The sequence below is a fragment of the Thunnus thynnus genome, chromosome 17, assembly GCF_963924715.1.
Source record: "Thunnus thynnus chromosome 17, fThuThy2.1, whole genome shotgun sequence".
NCBI lineage: Eukaryota > Metazoa > Chordata > Actinopteri > Scombriformes > Scombridae > Thunnus > Thunnus thynnus.
Genome location: NC_089533.1, coordinates 23,183,801 through 23,200,126, shown reverse-complemented (window position 1 = coordinate 23,200,126; position 16,326 = coordinate 23,183,801). Strand labels below are relative to the sequence as shown.

At 39.4% G+C, this 16,326-nt stretch overlaps 1 protein-coding gene and 1 long non-coding RNA gene across 2 annotated transcripts; both read left to right on the top strand.

The window, feature by feature from the left end:
- The first annotated feature begins 13 nt into the window (after positions 1 to 13).
- On the top strand, positions 14 to 9,510 carry LOC137168116 (microtubule-associated serine/threonine-protein kinase 2-like). Its single transcript, XM_067570599.1, has 11 exons — positions 14 to 3,355; positions 4,311 to 4,508; positions 4,635 to 4,720; positions 4,924 to 5,132; positions 5,298 to 5,436; positions 5,940 to 6,072; positions 6,156 to 6,321; positions 6,623 to 6,724; positions 7,597 to 7,719; positions 7,938 to 8,032; positions 8,209 to 9,510. The coding sequence occupies exons 1-11, from the start codon at positions 3,329 to 3,331 to the stop codon at positions 9,493 to 9,495; spliced, it is 2,565 nt and encodes an 854-aa protein (XP_067426700.1). The 5' UTR covers positions 14 to 3,328; the 3' UTR covers positions 9,496 to 9,510.
- A 307-nt stretch (positions 9,511 to 9,817) lies between these two features.
- Positions 9,818 to 11,315, top strand: LOC137201316 (uncharacterized). Its single transcript, XR_010932162.1, has 2 exons — positions 9,818 to 10,030; positions 10,798 to 11,315. It is a non-coding gene; the product is annotated as an uncharacterized lncRNA (long non-coding RNA).
- The last annotated feature ends 5,011 nt before the right edge of the window (positions 11,316 to 16,326 follow it).

The following is a 16,326-nucleotide window of genomic DNA, read 5'->3' as shown; positions in this document are numbered from 1 at the left end:
GGGATACTCCAGATTTAGCATTGCACTTCTGTACAGTACGGGGATCATGGATCCATGAAAATAATGATCAAAATCCAAGCAGCAGAGGTTGAGATATCCTCACTATACACTGTATATGGGCCAATTGCTCCAAAAATGCTGGAGCCCATAATCCCATATTGCAACTCTATAGTGTCTTTCATCTAAGCTAATTAACCCTGATGACATGATCTGGTTACAGTATTTTTTTTAACAAATCCATGGAGGACATTATATAACTGCCTTCACAGGCTGAGTGCACTGAACTTCATGTGTAAAATCTATGGAGTGCACCTTTAATACTGGAAGTATATTTATATATTCTGTTAAATATACATGCACTTACTTTCTTGTTTAGAGAAAAGTCCAAATAGAAAATTAAAAGAGATTAAATTGAAAACTGACACAGCAGCCAGTCAGCCTTGCCTGACTTACAGCCCGCCTCTGGAGAGCTGAAGCTGATTGGCCGAGGAGAAGAAGAAAAATGATTACTGTTTAATAAACAATCCTGTGAGGGTTGTATGAGTTGAATTCATAAACTGTCCAGCAAATAACTCACTGAATTAGTTTAACTCACTTTGCCTAATGTGTGAACACACACTTCAAAGAATCAACCTGTTCAGTCACTGAATTAATATCATTTAATCACACATGGACTCATGGATAAGAAGTTGAAAATGTCAAGTAAAGTAATGATATTTGTAAGATGAAATTTTTTTAAAATATGTTTGTGTTATGAATTTCTTTGTGTTTAATTTATTTGGAGAATATGATGAGATAAGGCACTTTGTTGGAAAATTCTGTGAACAGCTTTGGTTTTCACTAAGATGTTTTTTTTTTAGGATGTATTTGAGAAATGTCAGTTTTGGAATTTACAAGAGAGAAAATTAGATGATTTGTGTTTGTGTATAAAGACTACTAGATTTTTTTTATTAGTTTGGGTAGATTTTAGATTGTGCTATTCTGCTAATTGAAACTACTGGAAATGGTACATGAATAGAGAAATTCTCCTGCTCCTTCCTGTCATACAGTGCAAGTCTAGCGGACAGAAAATATGGACCGTCCTCCTGCACTCTCCTCTTGCAGTGCCCAAGCCTCATTCTCAACACATCCGTGTGTCTAATTTAGGAAAAAACAGCATTTCTTAGGATGCCTCTCAGTAGGCCATGTGTAAAGCACAGACAAACGGCAGTTGTATGATTTGTAATGGTTGGATGCCACTAGAAGCCATGTATGAGCTACATGCTGGGAACTGATTTTTCACCTTACATGTTGATGGATGGGAATTAAAGCTCATGGCTGCAACACAAAGCCTGTCTATGTCTATTAAAATCCACTTTGCATTTCCTGGGATCATCTTTGCAAAGATGGTGTCAGTGGTGGAGTGTAACAAAATACATTTACCTCAGCACACTTTCTCTGCTACTTATACTCTACTACATTTATCTGAAAGCTGTAGGCAAAAGTTACTTTGCAGATTAAGACTTTAAATTCCAAACATCTGATCAGTTATGTGCTCGTATTAACAGATGAGTTTAACAGGAAGGACCGTTTCAAATATATGTATATATTTAATATATAAACAAATTATAATTATTGATCCTCTGGCACTGCAGTTTTAAGGTTAAAGTCCTTAAATATTGTCATTTGATATTAATTTAGATCAGGATCGGTTAACAGCGCAGGCTGTTAACAAAACAGCCTGTGTGAAAGGAACAAAAATGAGGGGAAACCGCCTCCTTGTAGTAGGCAACTTAATTTTTGGCAATTATCATAATGCTGAATGTCTAATTAGCCTTTCTGACAGCAATTACATTAGTATTATATTAATATTGAACAATGAAATATTGAGGAAAAGGTTTTATACTCAGGGGTAACGCTAGCTGGTTAGCTAGCTGGTTAGCTAGCCAGCACTGTTGATTTAACGTTAAGTAAAGAAAGCTGCTGTTTTTACTGACACTCTTGACTTTTTGCAAAAACTCTCCTCATTCATCCCCTGGACATTAGGAGATTTCAGTGCTGCAAATTTGTTTTGACAAAAACAATAATTTAACTACCGATATTAGCAAAGGACAACAAGCTAACACTAATGTTAATTACTTGTGGGTTATAGTTGAAACCTGTGATGCTATATAAGCTCTAAGAAATGAAAACTGTCATCCAAGTCATATTGTTTTATGGTGTGAGATGAGAGTGGTTATTCATACGCTCACGCTGCGGTTAACACGACCGCAATTTGCAGATAGAAGACGACTTGCACAGCCGCAGCTGGGCGGCTCTACGAGCTCCACTTAGCCTAAACAGAGAGCGGTGTCTGTGTGAAGCAGACAGAGTTAGGTATGAATAAAAACATACAGAAAAGCGACTTTTGTACCATATTAAGGCTGATTAAAAACTAGTTTTAGGAGCTGGAACTGGGGGGAGCAGCTTGGGGGGGGGGGGCAAGCTGGGTATCACCCTCCCATCCAGGTCTTCATTTCATCACTGCCCATGTTTGTTTATATGAAGCTTGTGGTCTTTTATTGTAATTTGACCTCACTGCATGTGAAAACAGAGTTATTACAGTTATAAGCAGAATTTATTTTTAAATATTTGGCATGAGGAAAAAAGGTTAATATTGCGTATAGTTTAATGCATTTATTGAAAGGTTTGATTTACAACGCTCTTACATATTAAGTCCAGGCAAAGTTGAAAAAATAAAAACATTGTCTACAATATAAATGCACAACTATGAGATTATCTTTGTGACTGAAAGCATGATTTGTTCTCTTGCGGCAATAATAATCAAAATTCAATCAGTATCTTTGCTTTTGTGCTTCATGCTAGACAGACACAGGTGTCTTACACTCATTACTTTAAATAAAAAACAGTATTGGTGTATTGATAGAAAAATACAAGGATTATAAGGACAACATAAGCCTCTTTCACCATAGGTTCCAATTGCAGCCATTTTAAAACTGGACCCATGAGGTAAGATGGCTGCCATATTGTTCCATCTCAGAACAGTCATTATGACACATCAAAGGTTCTATATCTTTGTGACATATTTATGGCATCACAATACAATGGAATGTGGAATGTTGGAACTTTCAGTAAGCAGAGAGACTTTTCATTGCGGTGATTGATCTCACACAAGACAGTCAGACTTCAGTAGCTCCAGTAGCGTCCGAAAGAAAGACATAAACTGTTCCTTTCTGTTGAAGAACAAAGTTCAGTGTTAGAAAACTGAATTTTCAGTGCATCTGCAGTTAACAGCTTGCATTGCCTGTTTCACCTTCAACAAAAAGTTGACAAGTTGACATTCAGTATCATGGGACCTCAGCAACAGCTAACAGCAGTAAGTATTTCTTTTTTTTTTTTTTTTAAAACAACGCTCTATATTATTTTAAGTATTTAACATCTCATAAAAAATCACGGACACAGTTTGAGTTGAAAGTCAGAGTCTTCCTCTGCTATTTTGTTAGTTGTACAACAGGTGTTACACTGAAATCCATAAGCAGTTGCTGTAGAGAGTCATTTATGGACAAAACACTGATTAGCTGATCGAACACTGAGAGGTTAACTGTTAGCGTTTGTGTATAAGTCTGTCAAACATACCTATATATTGCTGAGCATCAGTTTTCTTCTATCAAAAACTGTGACTCTATCTAAAAATGGGGCCACAATTGTTTTTGTAACGCTAACTTATAATCAGTAGGCTATGTATAACATATCTAAATGCTGGGCCTTGGGAAACAGCTAACATCTAGATTGGGTCACAGAATTTGAGGGGTCACAGATTATGGTGTAACACGTCCTGTGCCCTTATCCCAATTTACATATTGATAGTTTCATTTTGATTTTATCAACTGAATACTAACTAAATCCAAAGATTTGTATTTTCAGATTTTGTAACAGCTACATTCATGCTTTCATTATCTCACCTACTTAATAAACGGAAAACTTTTTATTTCATACTTAATATTTAAAATTTGCTGTCACTCATTTGATTCCAATGCTACAGCAAGACTTAATAAACTACTATATTACATTGAGTTATTATATATTATAAATACTGCCTCTAAATGTTAAAAAAGAACAAGGAAGGTAGATCATACAGTATGTCCCCAATTTGAACATCTTTGCACTGGCTACTACTTGATGTTGGAAAAGATTTCAAGATGTTTCTGATTACGTAGACCCTTTAGATCATATGACTTTTATGTCCTCATTTACAGTCTTTTACTTTCAACTCTTGCCTAAAATAGAAATAATAATCATGATTTTGAATTCTGTCTTCCATCCTTGTTCAGTCCCAGAAATCAGCCCAAATGAACTCAGTGGCACAGTTCTCAAACAGTGGTCTGCTCCAGGCCACTTATGCCCTGAGATTCATTCAGAGACAGCTGGTGGAGCTGGCCATGGACTGTGACGACACGGTCCAGAATGGTCTGGTCAGCCTCCAATACCTAGTGCAGCTGCAAAATAAACTGGAGAAACTCCTCCATGAGGTAGGTGTTTTTTTGAAAAACTGATTCTAAGAAACATACACATCCCTTTGTTTGTAGTGCATACTTTTTGTATTTAGTTTATTCATTTATTACAGAGCTTTTGTCTCTTTTGTATGTTTGATTTAGACCCGCTCAGTTTGCAGTCCTCCTCTCAGAAAACCAGTAGAGAGTGATTTTGAAACCATCAAGCGGGTCAGCTGTGGCGGCTTTGGGTGAGTAAGACTTCTTTATGTTCTAACCGACTCTTTGGACACTACAGAGTCCAGTCAAAGCAGAAAAGAAACTGTAACGAGGATGTCATACCGTAGAATTTTTTTGTGCTTACATTAAGAATTTTCCCGGACAGTTTCTTGTCAAATCAGAGCTGATGTTCAGTAGTAGAAGCTGCTCATGTTTCCTTTTCCCTCTTGTGCAGGTCTGTAAACCTTGTGCGCCACACACTCAGCGGTGAAGCTTTTGCCATGAAAATAATAAAATGGCAGAACTTCACCAGAAAATCCGACATCCGGCAGGTGTTGGCAGAGCGAGACATCCTCACCTTCACCGAGAGTCCCTACGTTGTCTCGTTGTTTTGTTCACTTGACACACAGAGGGACGTCCGCATGGTGATGGAATATGTAGCAGGTAAGGAGGTTGATTTGGATGGATTGTGCATGCTCACATATACAAGTGATATGTTTGTTTAGAGAGGGATAGAGCAGATAAATGAGCTTTAAACTGACTTTCCTCTATTATCTATGGACCTAAACATCGTATCTAACCTCTTTTTATCTCCTCCTGTCCTTTTAGGTGGGGATTGTGCCTCCCTGCTAGAAGACTGGAAACGTTTTCCTGTGGATATGGCCAGGATGTACATCGCGGAGACCACCATGGCTTTGGAGTATATCCACAGTTACGGCATCCTCCACAGGGACCTCAAACCCAGCAAGTGAGTCATCAATCTGTCCCATTAAACAACATTTACAACATCTAATTGGCTGTTCGCTAAACAAAGTCCTCTTTGTTACTCTTGCCTGTCAAGCTTGCTGTTCATAGATAAATCACTTAAGATTTATTATACGTTTTGAAACTTTACTGGCTGAAATGACAACTGCCACTGACAGATTTAAACGTCTGTAGCTAACTAGCTACAGACAGGACAGGGCAGAGCTGATCATGCTACACTGACAGCTTATAGTAGTTAGTAGTTAGTTGATGATGTGCTCTTTAGTTTTGGAAGTTAATGCAGTGAAGAAGTAACAATTGGATATAACAGTAGACTGTAAACTAGTTAGTTTGTTAAAACGCACATTACTTGACAGACCTGACGTGCATAGTTACAGTTGCTAACTATGATTGGAGCAGAATTCCCAGAAAATTAATCTCAGGTTCGTGTTTTGGGATTGGTGTTAAATCTAACATGAGATATTTTTCTGCTTTCTTCCACTGTAGTTTGTTGATCAGTTCCACGGGTCATATTAAGATGACTGACTTTGGACTGGCAAAGATCGGTCCAGTGCAAATGACAGGAGACCTCCAAATGGAACCTGTCGAGAGAATCGTCCGTGAGTTCACTGACAAAGAGGTTAGTTTCTTCTCTTTCTTCTGTGCTTATTTTAGCTCAAACCTGGATCGTTGTATTTATCATTTTCTGATTCCTACCTTCAGGTAGCGGGCACCGCAATCTACATTGCTCCAGAAACCATCCTGAAGCGAGGCTATGGAAAGCCTGTAGACTGGTGGGCCTTGGGCATCATTTTGTATGAGTTCCTGGTGGGTGAACCTCCTTTTAATGGGGACACATTCAATGACCTCTTTAACCAGGTGGTCGACGGTAAGAATCTTTACTTCAGTTCATTGTTATCTTTTCATCACATGCACCCTTTCTACACATTTGTCATGCTAGCAAATCTAAATGAATCTTTCTTTATTTTAAAAGATGATTAAAAATGTGCATTATCCTACTTTGTGATTTTCATAAAAATCTTGCAAAATGTAGCTTTAATTTTTTGTTTCTTTTAGATTTGGTATATTAATCCTTAACTTGTAAGATTGTTTTCATTCAGTGGCTTTGTGGTGATGTAATTAAAGTTTTTAATTCTGTTATTGGATCACTGATATGCTTTTTTCCTCAGACGATATCAGCTGGCCGGAGGGGGAGAAAGCCCCGCCCACTGACGCCCGGGACCTCATCAGCCTTCTCCTGCGAAAGAACGCTATTATTCGGCTGGGTACAGGTTAGTGGCAGATTTACTAATGATGAGGATGTGGATAGAGACAAGATGGGAAACAGATAAACTGATGGGAGAACAACCTGGTGGGCTCCAGGTGGTTTCCAGACATACAGTACCTTACAGCACTAATGAAATGCCACCACAGTGACTGAGCACAAATAGATTTGTTTTTTTAAATTTTGTAAGCTAGCATCACATCTTTACCTTCCTCAAAGTTCCTCCCTGTTTTCATTCCTGTTTGTCTCTTCGTCAGCCAGCAGAATATATCAAAAACATAGGCCATGAGCACATTTCAGTAAAATTGCATTAAGTTGGATCTTGAATGAAGAAATAAGGAGTTTTAGTTCAGATTCAGATTCAAGAATGACACAAATTGATTTCTAAACATTGAAAAATACAGCATTGTTTTGCTATTTTGTCATTAACTGTTGTACATGTGGTACATGCATCTCATGATCTTCTACCACCAAAGTTCAGTCTGTGGCTACGATATGCAGAACTGTGATAGTTTATCTTACACACGGTGGGAAAATCCTACACAGTGGATGTGCTATTGTGAACGGGGCTTCTTTTAAAGTATCCTGTAGCCTCAGAAAATGTATTTACAATAGGTAATGATTTGCTCCTTGGCCTTAGGTATTAACGTGAAGTAACAATCGGTTACCACTGTAGGCAGTAAACTAGTTAGCTGGACATGCTAACGATTACAGCTCATGTTAAAGCAGTCACACTGATTAAAGCCGTTCCTTCTCTCGTATTTTTGATTTTGGGAAGACTAAAAGTGTCCAGAGACGGGGTCAGGTACAGCTCTTAGGCCAGGCCCAAGATGTGTCGATATACAACGCAAATGTCTGTTTGTCTCACTTGTTTTCCAGGAGGAGCCGTTGAGGTGAAGGCGCATCCATTTTTCCAGGGTCTGGACTGGAACAACCTCCTAAGTCAGGAGCCTCTATTTGTCCCCGACCTGAAGACTGAGGAGGACACCAGCTACTTTGACTGTAGGTGCCAACACACACCTTAACAATCCTAGATTCATGTCTGACAGACTTTTACTATTTTAGTGCTCATGGACAAACATTAGAGGGTTTCCAGTTTGTTTTTGGGTAGCAACCTGCTTTTTCAGTGATGCCTGGTGGGAATTTCACTTAGGATAAATATCACGTCTGCCTTTTTTTCATGACTTAATACATGTTGCTTGTTGCTGTGATCCCTACAGCCCGTTCAGACTTGTGCAGCGATGATGAACATAGCGATGATGAATCACCTGTGGAACTCCCAGACTTCTGCTCTGTTGCCTTCCGCTTCAGAAAGGTACAGTTTTTATCCAGCTGCCAACCTCCACTGCTGTTTGAGACTGTCTGAACCCATTAAATCCATTTCTCACTGTGAAATACAAACTTCATGTAAACAACTTACAGGATAATTATCTACAGCACAGAACAAAAAGGAGAAATGTTGACTTTGATGCTTTTCTTTTGAAACTTCAGGTTTACGGCAGCCCGATGCACGTGTCCATCTCCACCTTCAACCAGAGCCTGCTGCCAAGACTCAGCGAGGGGGAGGAGTCCAGCAGCGATGAAGAGGAGGAGTCTGAGTATGGCTATTATGAAGAGTCGTCGTCTGAGGAAGAGCTGAAGTTCAGTAGTGGTGAAGTGGAGTTTGAGTTCATATATAATGAAGAGGAGGAGTTTGAGAGCACTACTGATGAAGAGGAGGAGTTTGAGTATAGATATTATGAAGAGGAGTCATCTGAGGAAGAGCTGGAGTTCAGTAGTGGTGAAGTGGAGTTTGTGTACAGATATGATGAAGAGGAGGAGTTTGAGAGCACTACTGATGAAGAGGAGGAGTCTGAGTATGGCTATTATGAAGAGTCGTCGTCTGAGGAAGAGCTGGAGTTCAGTAGTGGTGAAGTGGTGTTTGAGTTCATATATAATGAAGAGGAGGAGTTTGAGAGCACTACTGATGAAGAGGAGGAGTCTGAGTATGGCTATTATGAAGAGTCGTCGTCTGAGGAAGAGCTGGAGTTCAGTAGTGGTGAAGTGGAGTTTGTGTACAGATATGATGAAGAGGAGGAGTTTGAGACCACTACTGATGATGAGGAGGAGTTTGAGGAAGAGCAGGAGTTCAGTAGTGATGAAGAGGAGTTTGAGGATGTTTATGAAGGCAACAAGTTTGATGAACTTAATGAGGAAGAGAAGTGGGATGAAGGTTTTGAGGAGGAGGAACTGGAGGATGTTTATGAAGGCAACAAGTTTAATGAACTTAATGAGGAAGAGAAGTGGGATGAAGGTTTTGAGGAGGAGGAACTGGAGGATTTTTATGAAGGCAACAAGTTTGATGAACTTAATGAGGAAGAGAAGTGGGATGAAGGTTTTGAGGAGGAGGAACTGGAGGATTTTTATGAAGGCAACAAGTTTGATGAACTTAATGAGGAAGAGAAGTGGGATGAAGGTTTTGAGGAGGAGGAACTGGAGGATTTTTATGAAGGCAACAAGTTTGATGAACTTAATGAGGAAGAGAAGTGGGATGAAGGTTTTGAGGAGGAGGAGAATGATGAGTTTGATGAGTTCAGTGAGGAGGAAGACTCTGAGAACATTCATGAAAAGGAGGGAAACAAGGATAAAGTTGATGAGGAAGAGGAGCAGCATCAACTTGCTCAACAAAACCAAGCCACACTGAGGAGGAGGAGGAGGAGGAGGAGGAGGAGGAGGGGAGGGAGAGGACGAAAGAAGGGGAGGAAGGGGAAGAAGAGATGGAGGGGCAAGGGGAGGTGAAAGAAGAGAAGATGGTGCAAGAGGAGGAGGAGGAAAAACAGAGGTTGCAGGAGGAGCAGAAGAGGAAAACCAAGAAGATGAGGTGGAGGAGAAAGGGGTATGAGGGTGGGAGGAAGAACAGGTTTTATGAACTTAATGGGGTGGGGGAAGGGGAGGAGGGGAGGGAAAAGAAGATGGGGGGGGGGGGGGGGGGGGGAGTTGCAGGAGGAGGAGAAAAACAGGAAAACCAAGAAGATGAGGTGGAGGAGGATGGGGCATGAGGGTGGGAGGAAGTTTATGAGGGCAACAACAAGTTTTATGAACTTAATGGGGTGGGGGAAGGGGAGGAGGGGGAAGAAGAGAGGATGGGGGGGGAGAGAAGTTGCAGGAGGAGGAGAAGAAGAACAGGAAAACTAAGGAGACAAACCATAGAACACTATCTCTTCACCATCACCCCACCGTTTCCATAGGATGGTTTCCCACCTGCAGCCCAGTGGTCTCCGTGGCAACAGCAGCTGCAGCAGCAGAGAAACACAGACCGGCTGCTGGACACAAAGTATGTACTTGTCTTGTTAGATCTTAGTGCTGAATTTGACACCATTGACCATCACATCCTATTACAGAGACTGAAACATTTAATTGGCATTAAAAGAAGTGCATTAAGCTGCTTTAAATCCTATTTATTCAATCAGTTAACTAAACTCCAAGCATGCCTTAAGGACATAAAGACCTGGATGACCTGCAATTTTCTGCTACTAAACTCAGACGAAGCTGAAGTTTTTGTGCTTGGTCCTAAAAACCTTAGAAACACATTATCTAATGATATAGCTGCTCTAGACGACATTACTCTGACCTCCAGCTCCACCGTGAGGAAGTTATCTTTGATCAAGACATGTCCTTTAACTAAAACAAATCTCGAGGACTGCCTTTTTTCATTTAAGTAACATTGCAAAAATCAGGCACATCCTGTCTCAAAAAGATGCAGAAAAACTAGTCCACACATCTGTTACTTCTAGGCTGGATTACTGTAATTCCTTATTATCAGGCTGCTCTAACAAGTCTCTAAAGACTGTCCAGCTGGTCCAGAATGCAGCTGCACGTCTACTGACAAAAACTAGGAAAAGAGATCATGTTTCTCCCATTTTAGCGTCTCTGCACTGGCTTCCTGTAAAATCCAGGATAGAGTTTAAAGCCCTTAATGGTCAGACACCATCATGTCTTAAAGAGCTCGTAGTACTGTATTAACCCACTAGAACACTGAGCTCCCAGAATGCAGACTTACTTGTGGTTCCTACAGTCTCACAGTGCTTTCTTGTCTCACAGGAAAATCCAGAGTCCAGGCTGTGGACATTGAGGGCCATGACTGCGGAGATGGTGCAGGGATGGTATTATTGCTATTATTATTACTGGTCATGTCTCCATTACTTTCATCATTATTATTGTTGTTATTATGCTTCTCTTTGTCCCCCTCTTCCTCCCTCTTTCTCTCTCAACCCAACCGGTCAAGGCAGATGGCCGCCCACCTAGAGCCCGGTTCTGCTCCAGGTTTCTTCCCGTTAAAGGGGAGTTTTTCCTTGCCGTTGTCGCCAAGCGCTTGCTCATGGGGGAATTGTTGGGTTTCTGTAAATTAAAGAGTACAGTCTAGACCTGCTCTTTTGTTATGATTTGGCCCAGAATTGAATTGAAAAAGTACTAAAGATCATCTTTTCATCCAGTCCGTTCTGCTTCAGGTCACTCTTTCTGTTTCTGTTTTTGTTTTGTTGTTTTATTTTCTTTTTATTTTCTTTCTTTTAATTTTCTTTTCCTTTGACTTTGAAAAAATAAAAAAAAATTAAAAAATACACAGCAGTTGTAAGCTTTTTGAACTGAACATAACAGTAAGACAGTAATTTAGGCTGAGTGTATGATGATGATGACGATGATAATTGTTATGATAAATGTAACAGTCTGATCGAGTGTGTGTTTTAAACAGTACGAGCAGCAACAGCAGCTCAATGAAGCAGTAAATTAAATGCACAACAAAACAATATCAGTGATGTGAAGCTGTGGCTCCTGCTGGAGGGGAGATCTCTCTCTCTGAGCTTTTACTCGTCTTCTCAGAGAGCTTCGGCTGTGTTGGGATCTGTTGATGTTGTTGGTCTGTAAAGATGTAAAAAATGCAGCTGTGTAACAACTTTCATCTGACTGTTTAATAACCAAGTTTCAAGAGTTTGTGAATCTCTCCTCATCACTGGGTAGAGACCTCCATGATCATCTACGGCCTGTAACGGAGCTGCAGTCAGGGAAAAAAACTTCTTACAAAACTGAAAACTCCCAGACACTTTCATCAAAATAACAAAATCACTGAAGCAAAAGTACGTCTGCTGCTGAATGGTAGTGTGTACAGAAGAGCAGTAATTTCAGGTAAAGTCTGTGACCAAAGATTTCCCTTCATATTTCCTCCAGTTAAATCAAGACTTCACTGCACTGTTGGCCTCTTTTACAAAAAACAGACATTTTCATAGGATCCATCATAAAACAACAACATGAAAAGTAAATTATTCAACACAATCTAATGTTCCATCTTTTACCATCTTTCACCTAATAAAACAAAGTAAATAAATCAGTATTTTTCCATAAAGGCCACAACATGAACACAAAATATTACAATAGCCCTGAAATAAACATTTGCTTTGCAAAGCAAAACTCCAGGATGTGTAGGATTGTTTAAGATTTATTTCTTTTCCTGTATTTTAACTCACTTAAAACCCTTAACTTAAATATCAGCATCCCTGTGTTAATGTAAACTGTGCACATGTTCTTGCTATTATCCTGTTATTTCATCAAGTTAGGATGTGTGGCAGGGAGGCTAACTCACGCTTTGCCATTGCTAGCAGCCAATGTGGATGTTAGAGCAAGGTGTGGTTCCTCTTCTAGTTTTTGGTTTTGAAAGAAATAACAGTTTTACGTTTTGTTTTGTTTTTTCATTTTTGAATTACAAATGAATTGCAGGTTATCCGATGATACCTGGACCTCTCTTCCCCCTGTGGCCTGTCTCTCTACATTTTCAACTGTCAAATAGAGGCAAAAATAATCTTTAAAAAATGCTCAGAATAACGGAAAGTTTGAACACCTACAGTTTGGTTGTTTTGTCAGCTGCTGCTTCTTAAGTCAAGAATGTACTGTCGTGCTGGAGAGAAAAATATATGTTTTTGGAAATTATTCATACTGATTCTGAGTTATGTGTGGTGTTCAGAAAAAAGACAGAATGAAAGTGGACAGATAGGATAGATCAGGACTTGGATAGGGAAGTCTATATGGATCACATTTTGGTGTGTCTGGTTCTCTGCCACATGGGTGCACTGTTGCATTTCACATTTGACCATAATCAGGATATAATGCCTGAACTCCAGGTTTACTGTGTGTCAACTGGTTTGTGCTTATTTAACTGAACGTTTGATTGGGACTACACCACACTAAAGCACATTATCAGCTGACATCATAAGGGCCTTAAGGTGGGCCCTGATTTTGAAGTCCTGTCTTGAAGAGGCTCCTTTTGTGAAATTCAATATTTCCTTATTGTGCTTATATGCTGTATATCTCCAAATGAATTTGTGTTAGATCAGATCACCACATAGTAACTCTGGGGGTAGATAATATTCCACTGTCTGAAGTTACAGACCTCAGAGTATTTATTTCCACGTCACACATAAATGATTCACTTCCAGACCATCTATAACAGGAACAAAACATAAGGATGAGTTAGTGAATGTCCACGAAATGACCATCTGTTTACTCACAGAAATGTATACTCTGACACTGGGGCGATACGTTTCTTGTGTTCGATCATGGCTATGATGTGAGTGACTCAGACACAGTGACTCACTGCCCAGTAAACAACAGAGATTATAGTTGTTACTCTCGCTGCTGATGCACAACCCACTCATCTGTTTACACCAGTGGAGATGATACAGTCCTGCCCATTACAGAAAACCATATGTGGCTTATGTGGGGGATCATAAAACAATAAAGATGCAGGTGGTGGCACAGATGGCATCATTTCCTTCAAGAAAATATGTTCATTTCATGTGAGGTTTTGCTCTAAGTGTTATCTAACCAGAGTTCATTGTTCAATCTTCCTGCAGAAATGAGAGTCAGCCAGGGGTCTTAACACTGTTTAAAACCTCCAGTTCACCTGCAGTTACATTTCTTTCACAATCTTCTGAGAAATGGTTTCATATTTATGCCGGGGTAAACGTACCTTTACTGTAAAGTAATCCTACAGTATGTTTGCAACCACTGTGCCCAACTTGTCTGTTTTACCTCAATGGTTGCTATGCTACTGTAGTAGTATGAAGACAATATGAAGACAGATATAATTACAGATACCTGGAATTAATTATTATTATTATTTAGAGGTATTACTAAGGATATATATAGTCATTTTAGTACATACGTTTATAGTAGCCATATTAACTCTTACCTTACAGAGAGAACTCAGACTGTTGTTACTGATTGTGCTCAGTCAAGCCCTCTTACCATCAGAAACGGGGTGCCACAGAGGTCTATCCTTGGTCCATTGCTAATCAATACTTCAATGTTCAATTTTTTGCAGATGATAACATTTTATATGCCCCAGGCTCCACCCCAGTCCAGGCCCTGACTCGTCTTCAGTCTGCCTTTGATGCTTTCCAAATATCACTCTTTAATCACAGACTAATTTTAGTACATGGTATCCTCCTCCTCCACCAGTGAGTATGACTATCCTGCCATTAAAACTCTAAATGGCACCCATATTACTCTTGCTGAGTCATACAAATACTTAGGGATTTGGCTGGATGGCAGACTATCATTAAAGATTCATATTCAACATTTGACTCAAAAATTAAAAATTAAACTAGGCTTCCTGTATAGAATTAAAGGCTGTCTGTCTTCTTCCAACTGTAAAACTACTGTGCGGTCAACCTTCATGTCTGTCCTTGACTATGGAGATATTCTGTATTGTCATGCTGCTCCATCAACACTTCAGCAGTTAAACCATGTGTATCGTAGTGCATTACACCTTATCCAAACTGGACTTTCTTACAGTCAAGAAGAAATAACCATCTCATGTTATTCATCTATAAAGCTTCCAAACTACCTCAAATCTCTTCTCTCATTTAAATCCAGCAACTACAGCACACGATCCAGTAACTACTTCACCTTATATATCCCTCACGTTTGCACTAATGTTGGCAGAACTGGTTTCAGTAACTACGCACCTTTTAAATGGAATGAACTGCAAACTGACCTCAAACTTGAGTCTAATATTCCCCTTGGACATGTTAAAGCCTTATTATCTGATGTTTTTTTATGATTCTTATATGTGTGTAGTTTTGTTGTTTCTGTCTGCTGATTGTGTTCTTGTCTTATTAATGTTTCTGGTTCTCAGGTCTCTCTTGGAAAAGAGATCTTAATCTCAATGAGACTGATTAAAAAAGATAAAAAAAAAACAATAAAAGACAATACATTTTACTATCAAATAATATAAACCTCTGCTCTGCAATAAATACTTCTTTCATGAATGTTTTCTCACCTCTATTGGCATTCTTGTTGGGGCACAGAAACATTGTTTTTATTTTGATTGGTTTATTTTGTCATAATAATATCGTGTTGTGTCTGCCTCGACGCTGGTGGGACCTGAGTGTGTTTATTGCCCTCTAGTGGTTACAGTGAGGAACTGCAATGCGAAATGAAACTCGTGGCTAACAAACAGTGCTAATATTATTAAAATCTTCATTAATATTATTATGCACAACTATTTTAAGAGAGATTATCACAAATAATATCAACACCAACACTGATTTTAACCGTGTTAATAAAAAATTCTGTTTTCTGGTGTGGACACCTACTAAAAACGCGTTACTTTTTTCCCACCTGCAATCTGCCTCTGACCCTGATACAATTACTCACTCTTCACGCCCAAACCTAACCAGAGACGACTCTGAACCTAATCAACGAAGGCAACAAATACTAGCCAATCAGAGACAGAGTAGGGCGGGTCTTCGTGGGCTGCGGGTGAGATTAAAATAATGCGCTAGAGATGCCAGCGTCAAGGCAGACATGATAGCATATAAACCTTTAAGGTGAATCCCTTCAAAGCTGACGCAATCACAGGAGAACTAAGAAATGATTAACAAATTATCATGGTTATAGTCTAAATCATACAGATATTTATGCAGATTATTGTTATTATTTTATTATTATATTTTCAGAGTTGTCAATAACAGTATTCCTAGTCATAGTATTCAACGGGCAACATAGGCAAATGTAAATTTTGTGCGGTTGAAATGTCACAGACACCAAATCATCACTGTCAATTTGACAGCAACGTCAACTGAGAACATAAATGGATTTCTTACAATTCAGAAGCTTGTTACTGTCTGACAAATCTTATTCCCTGCGTCCTTTGTTGTGAAAGAGTGGAGGACACTTTGATACCACTCATATGTTTTCAATATAATACAATGTAAAATAGATTTGAGTTTTAAACAGGGAATCTCAAGGATAAAAGCCCGTCTGGCCTCTGACTGAATCAGACTCACCGTGATAGGATTTTTTTTTCTTTTTCTGAGGAACCTTCTCATTGAATCATCAGTATTGATCCAATTTCTCACTATAACACCAGAACAACTTCCTAATTCTGCCCCTAAAAATCGATGATGGTCATGTGAGAGACAGTAATATAATGGAGTTTGAGTTTCATATTGCTCTAATAAACAGCACTTGTGAAAACTGCTATAGACACCTCACAGATTTCTCCCCAAGCTTCCTTCCTCTCCGCCACCTTTCTGCTTCATTGCCATCCCTCACTTCCCCCTTCCCTCCATCTCA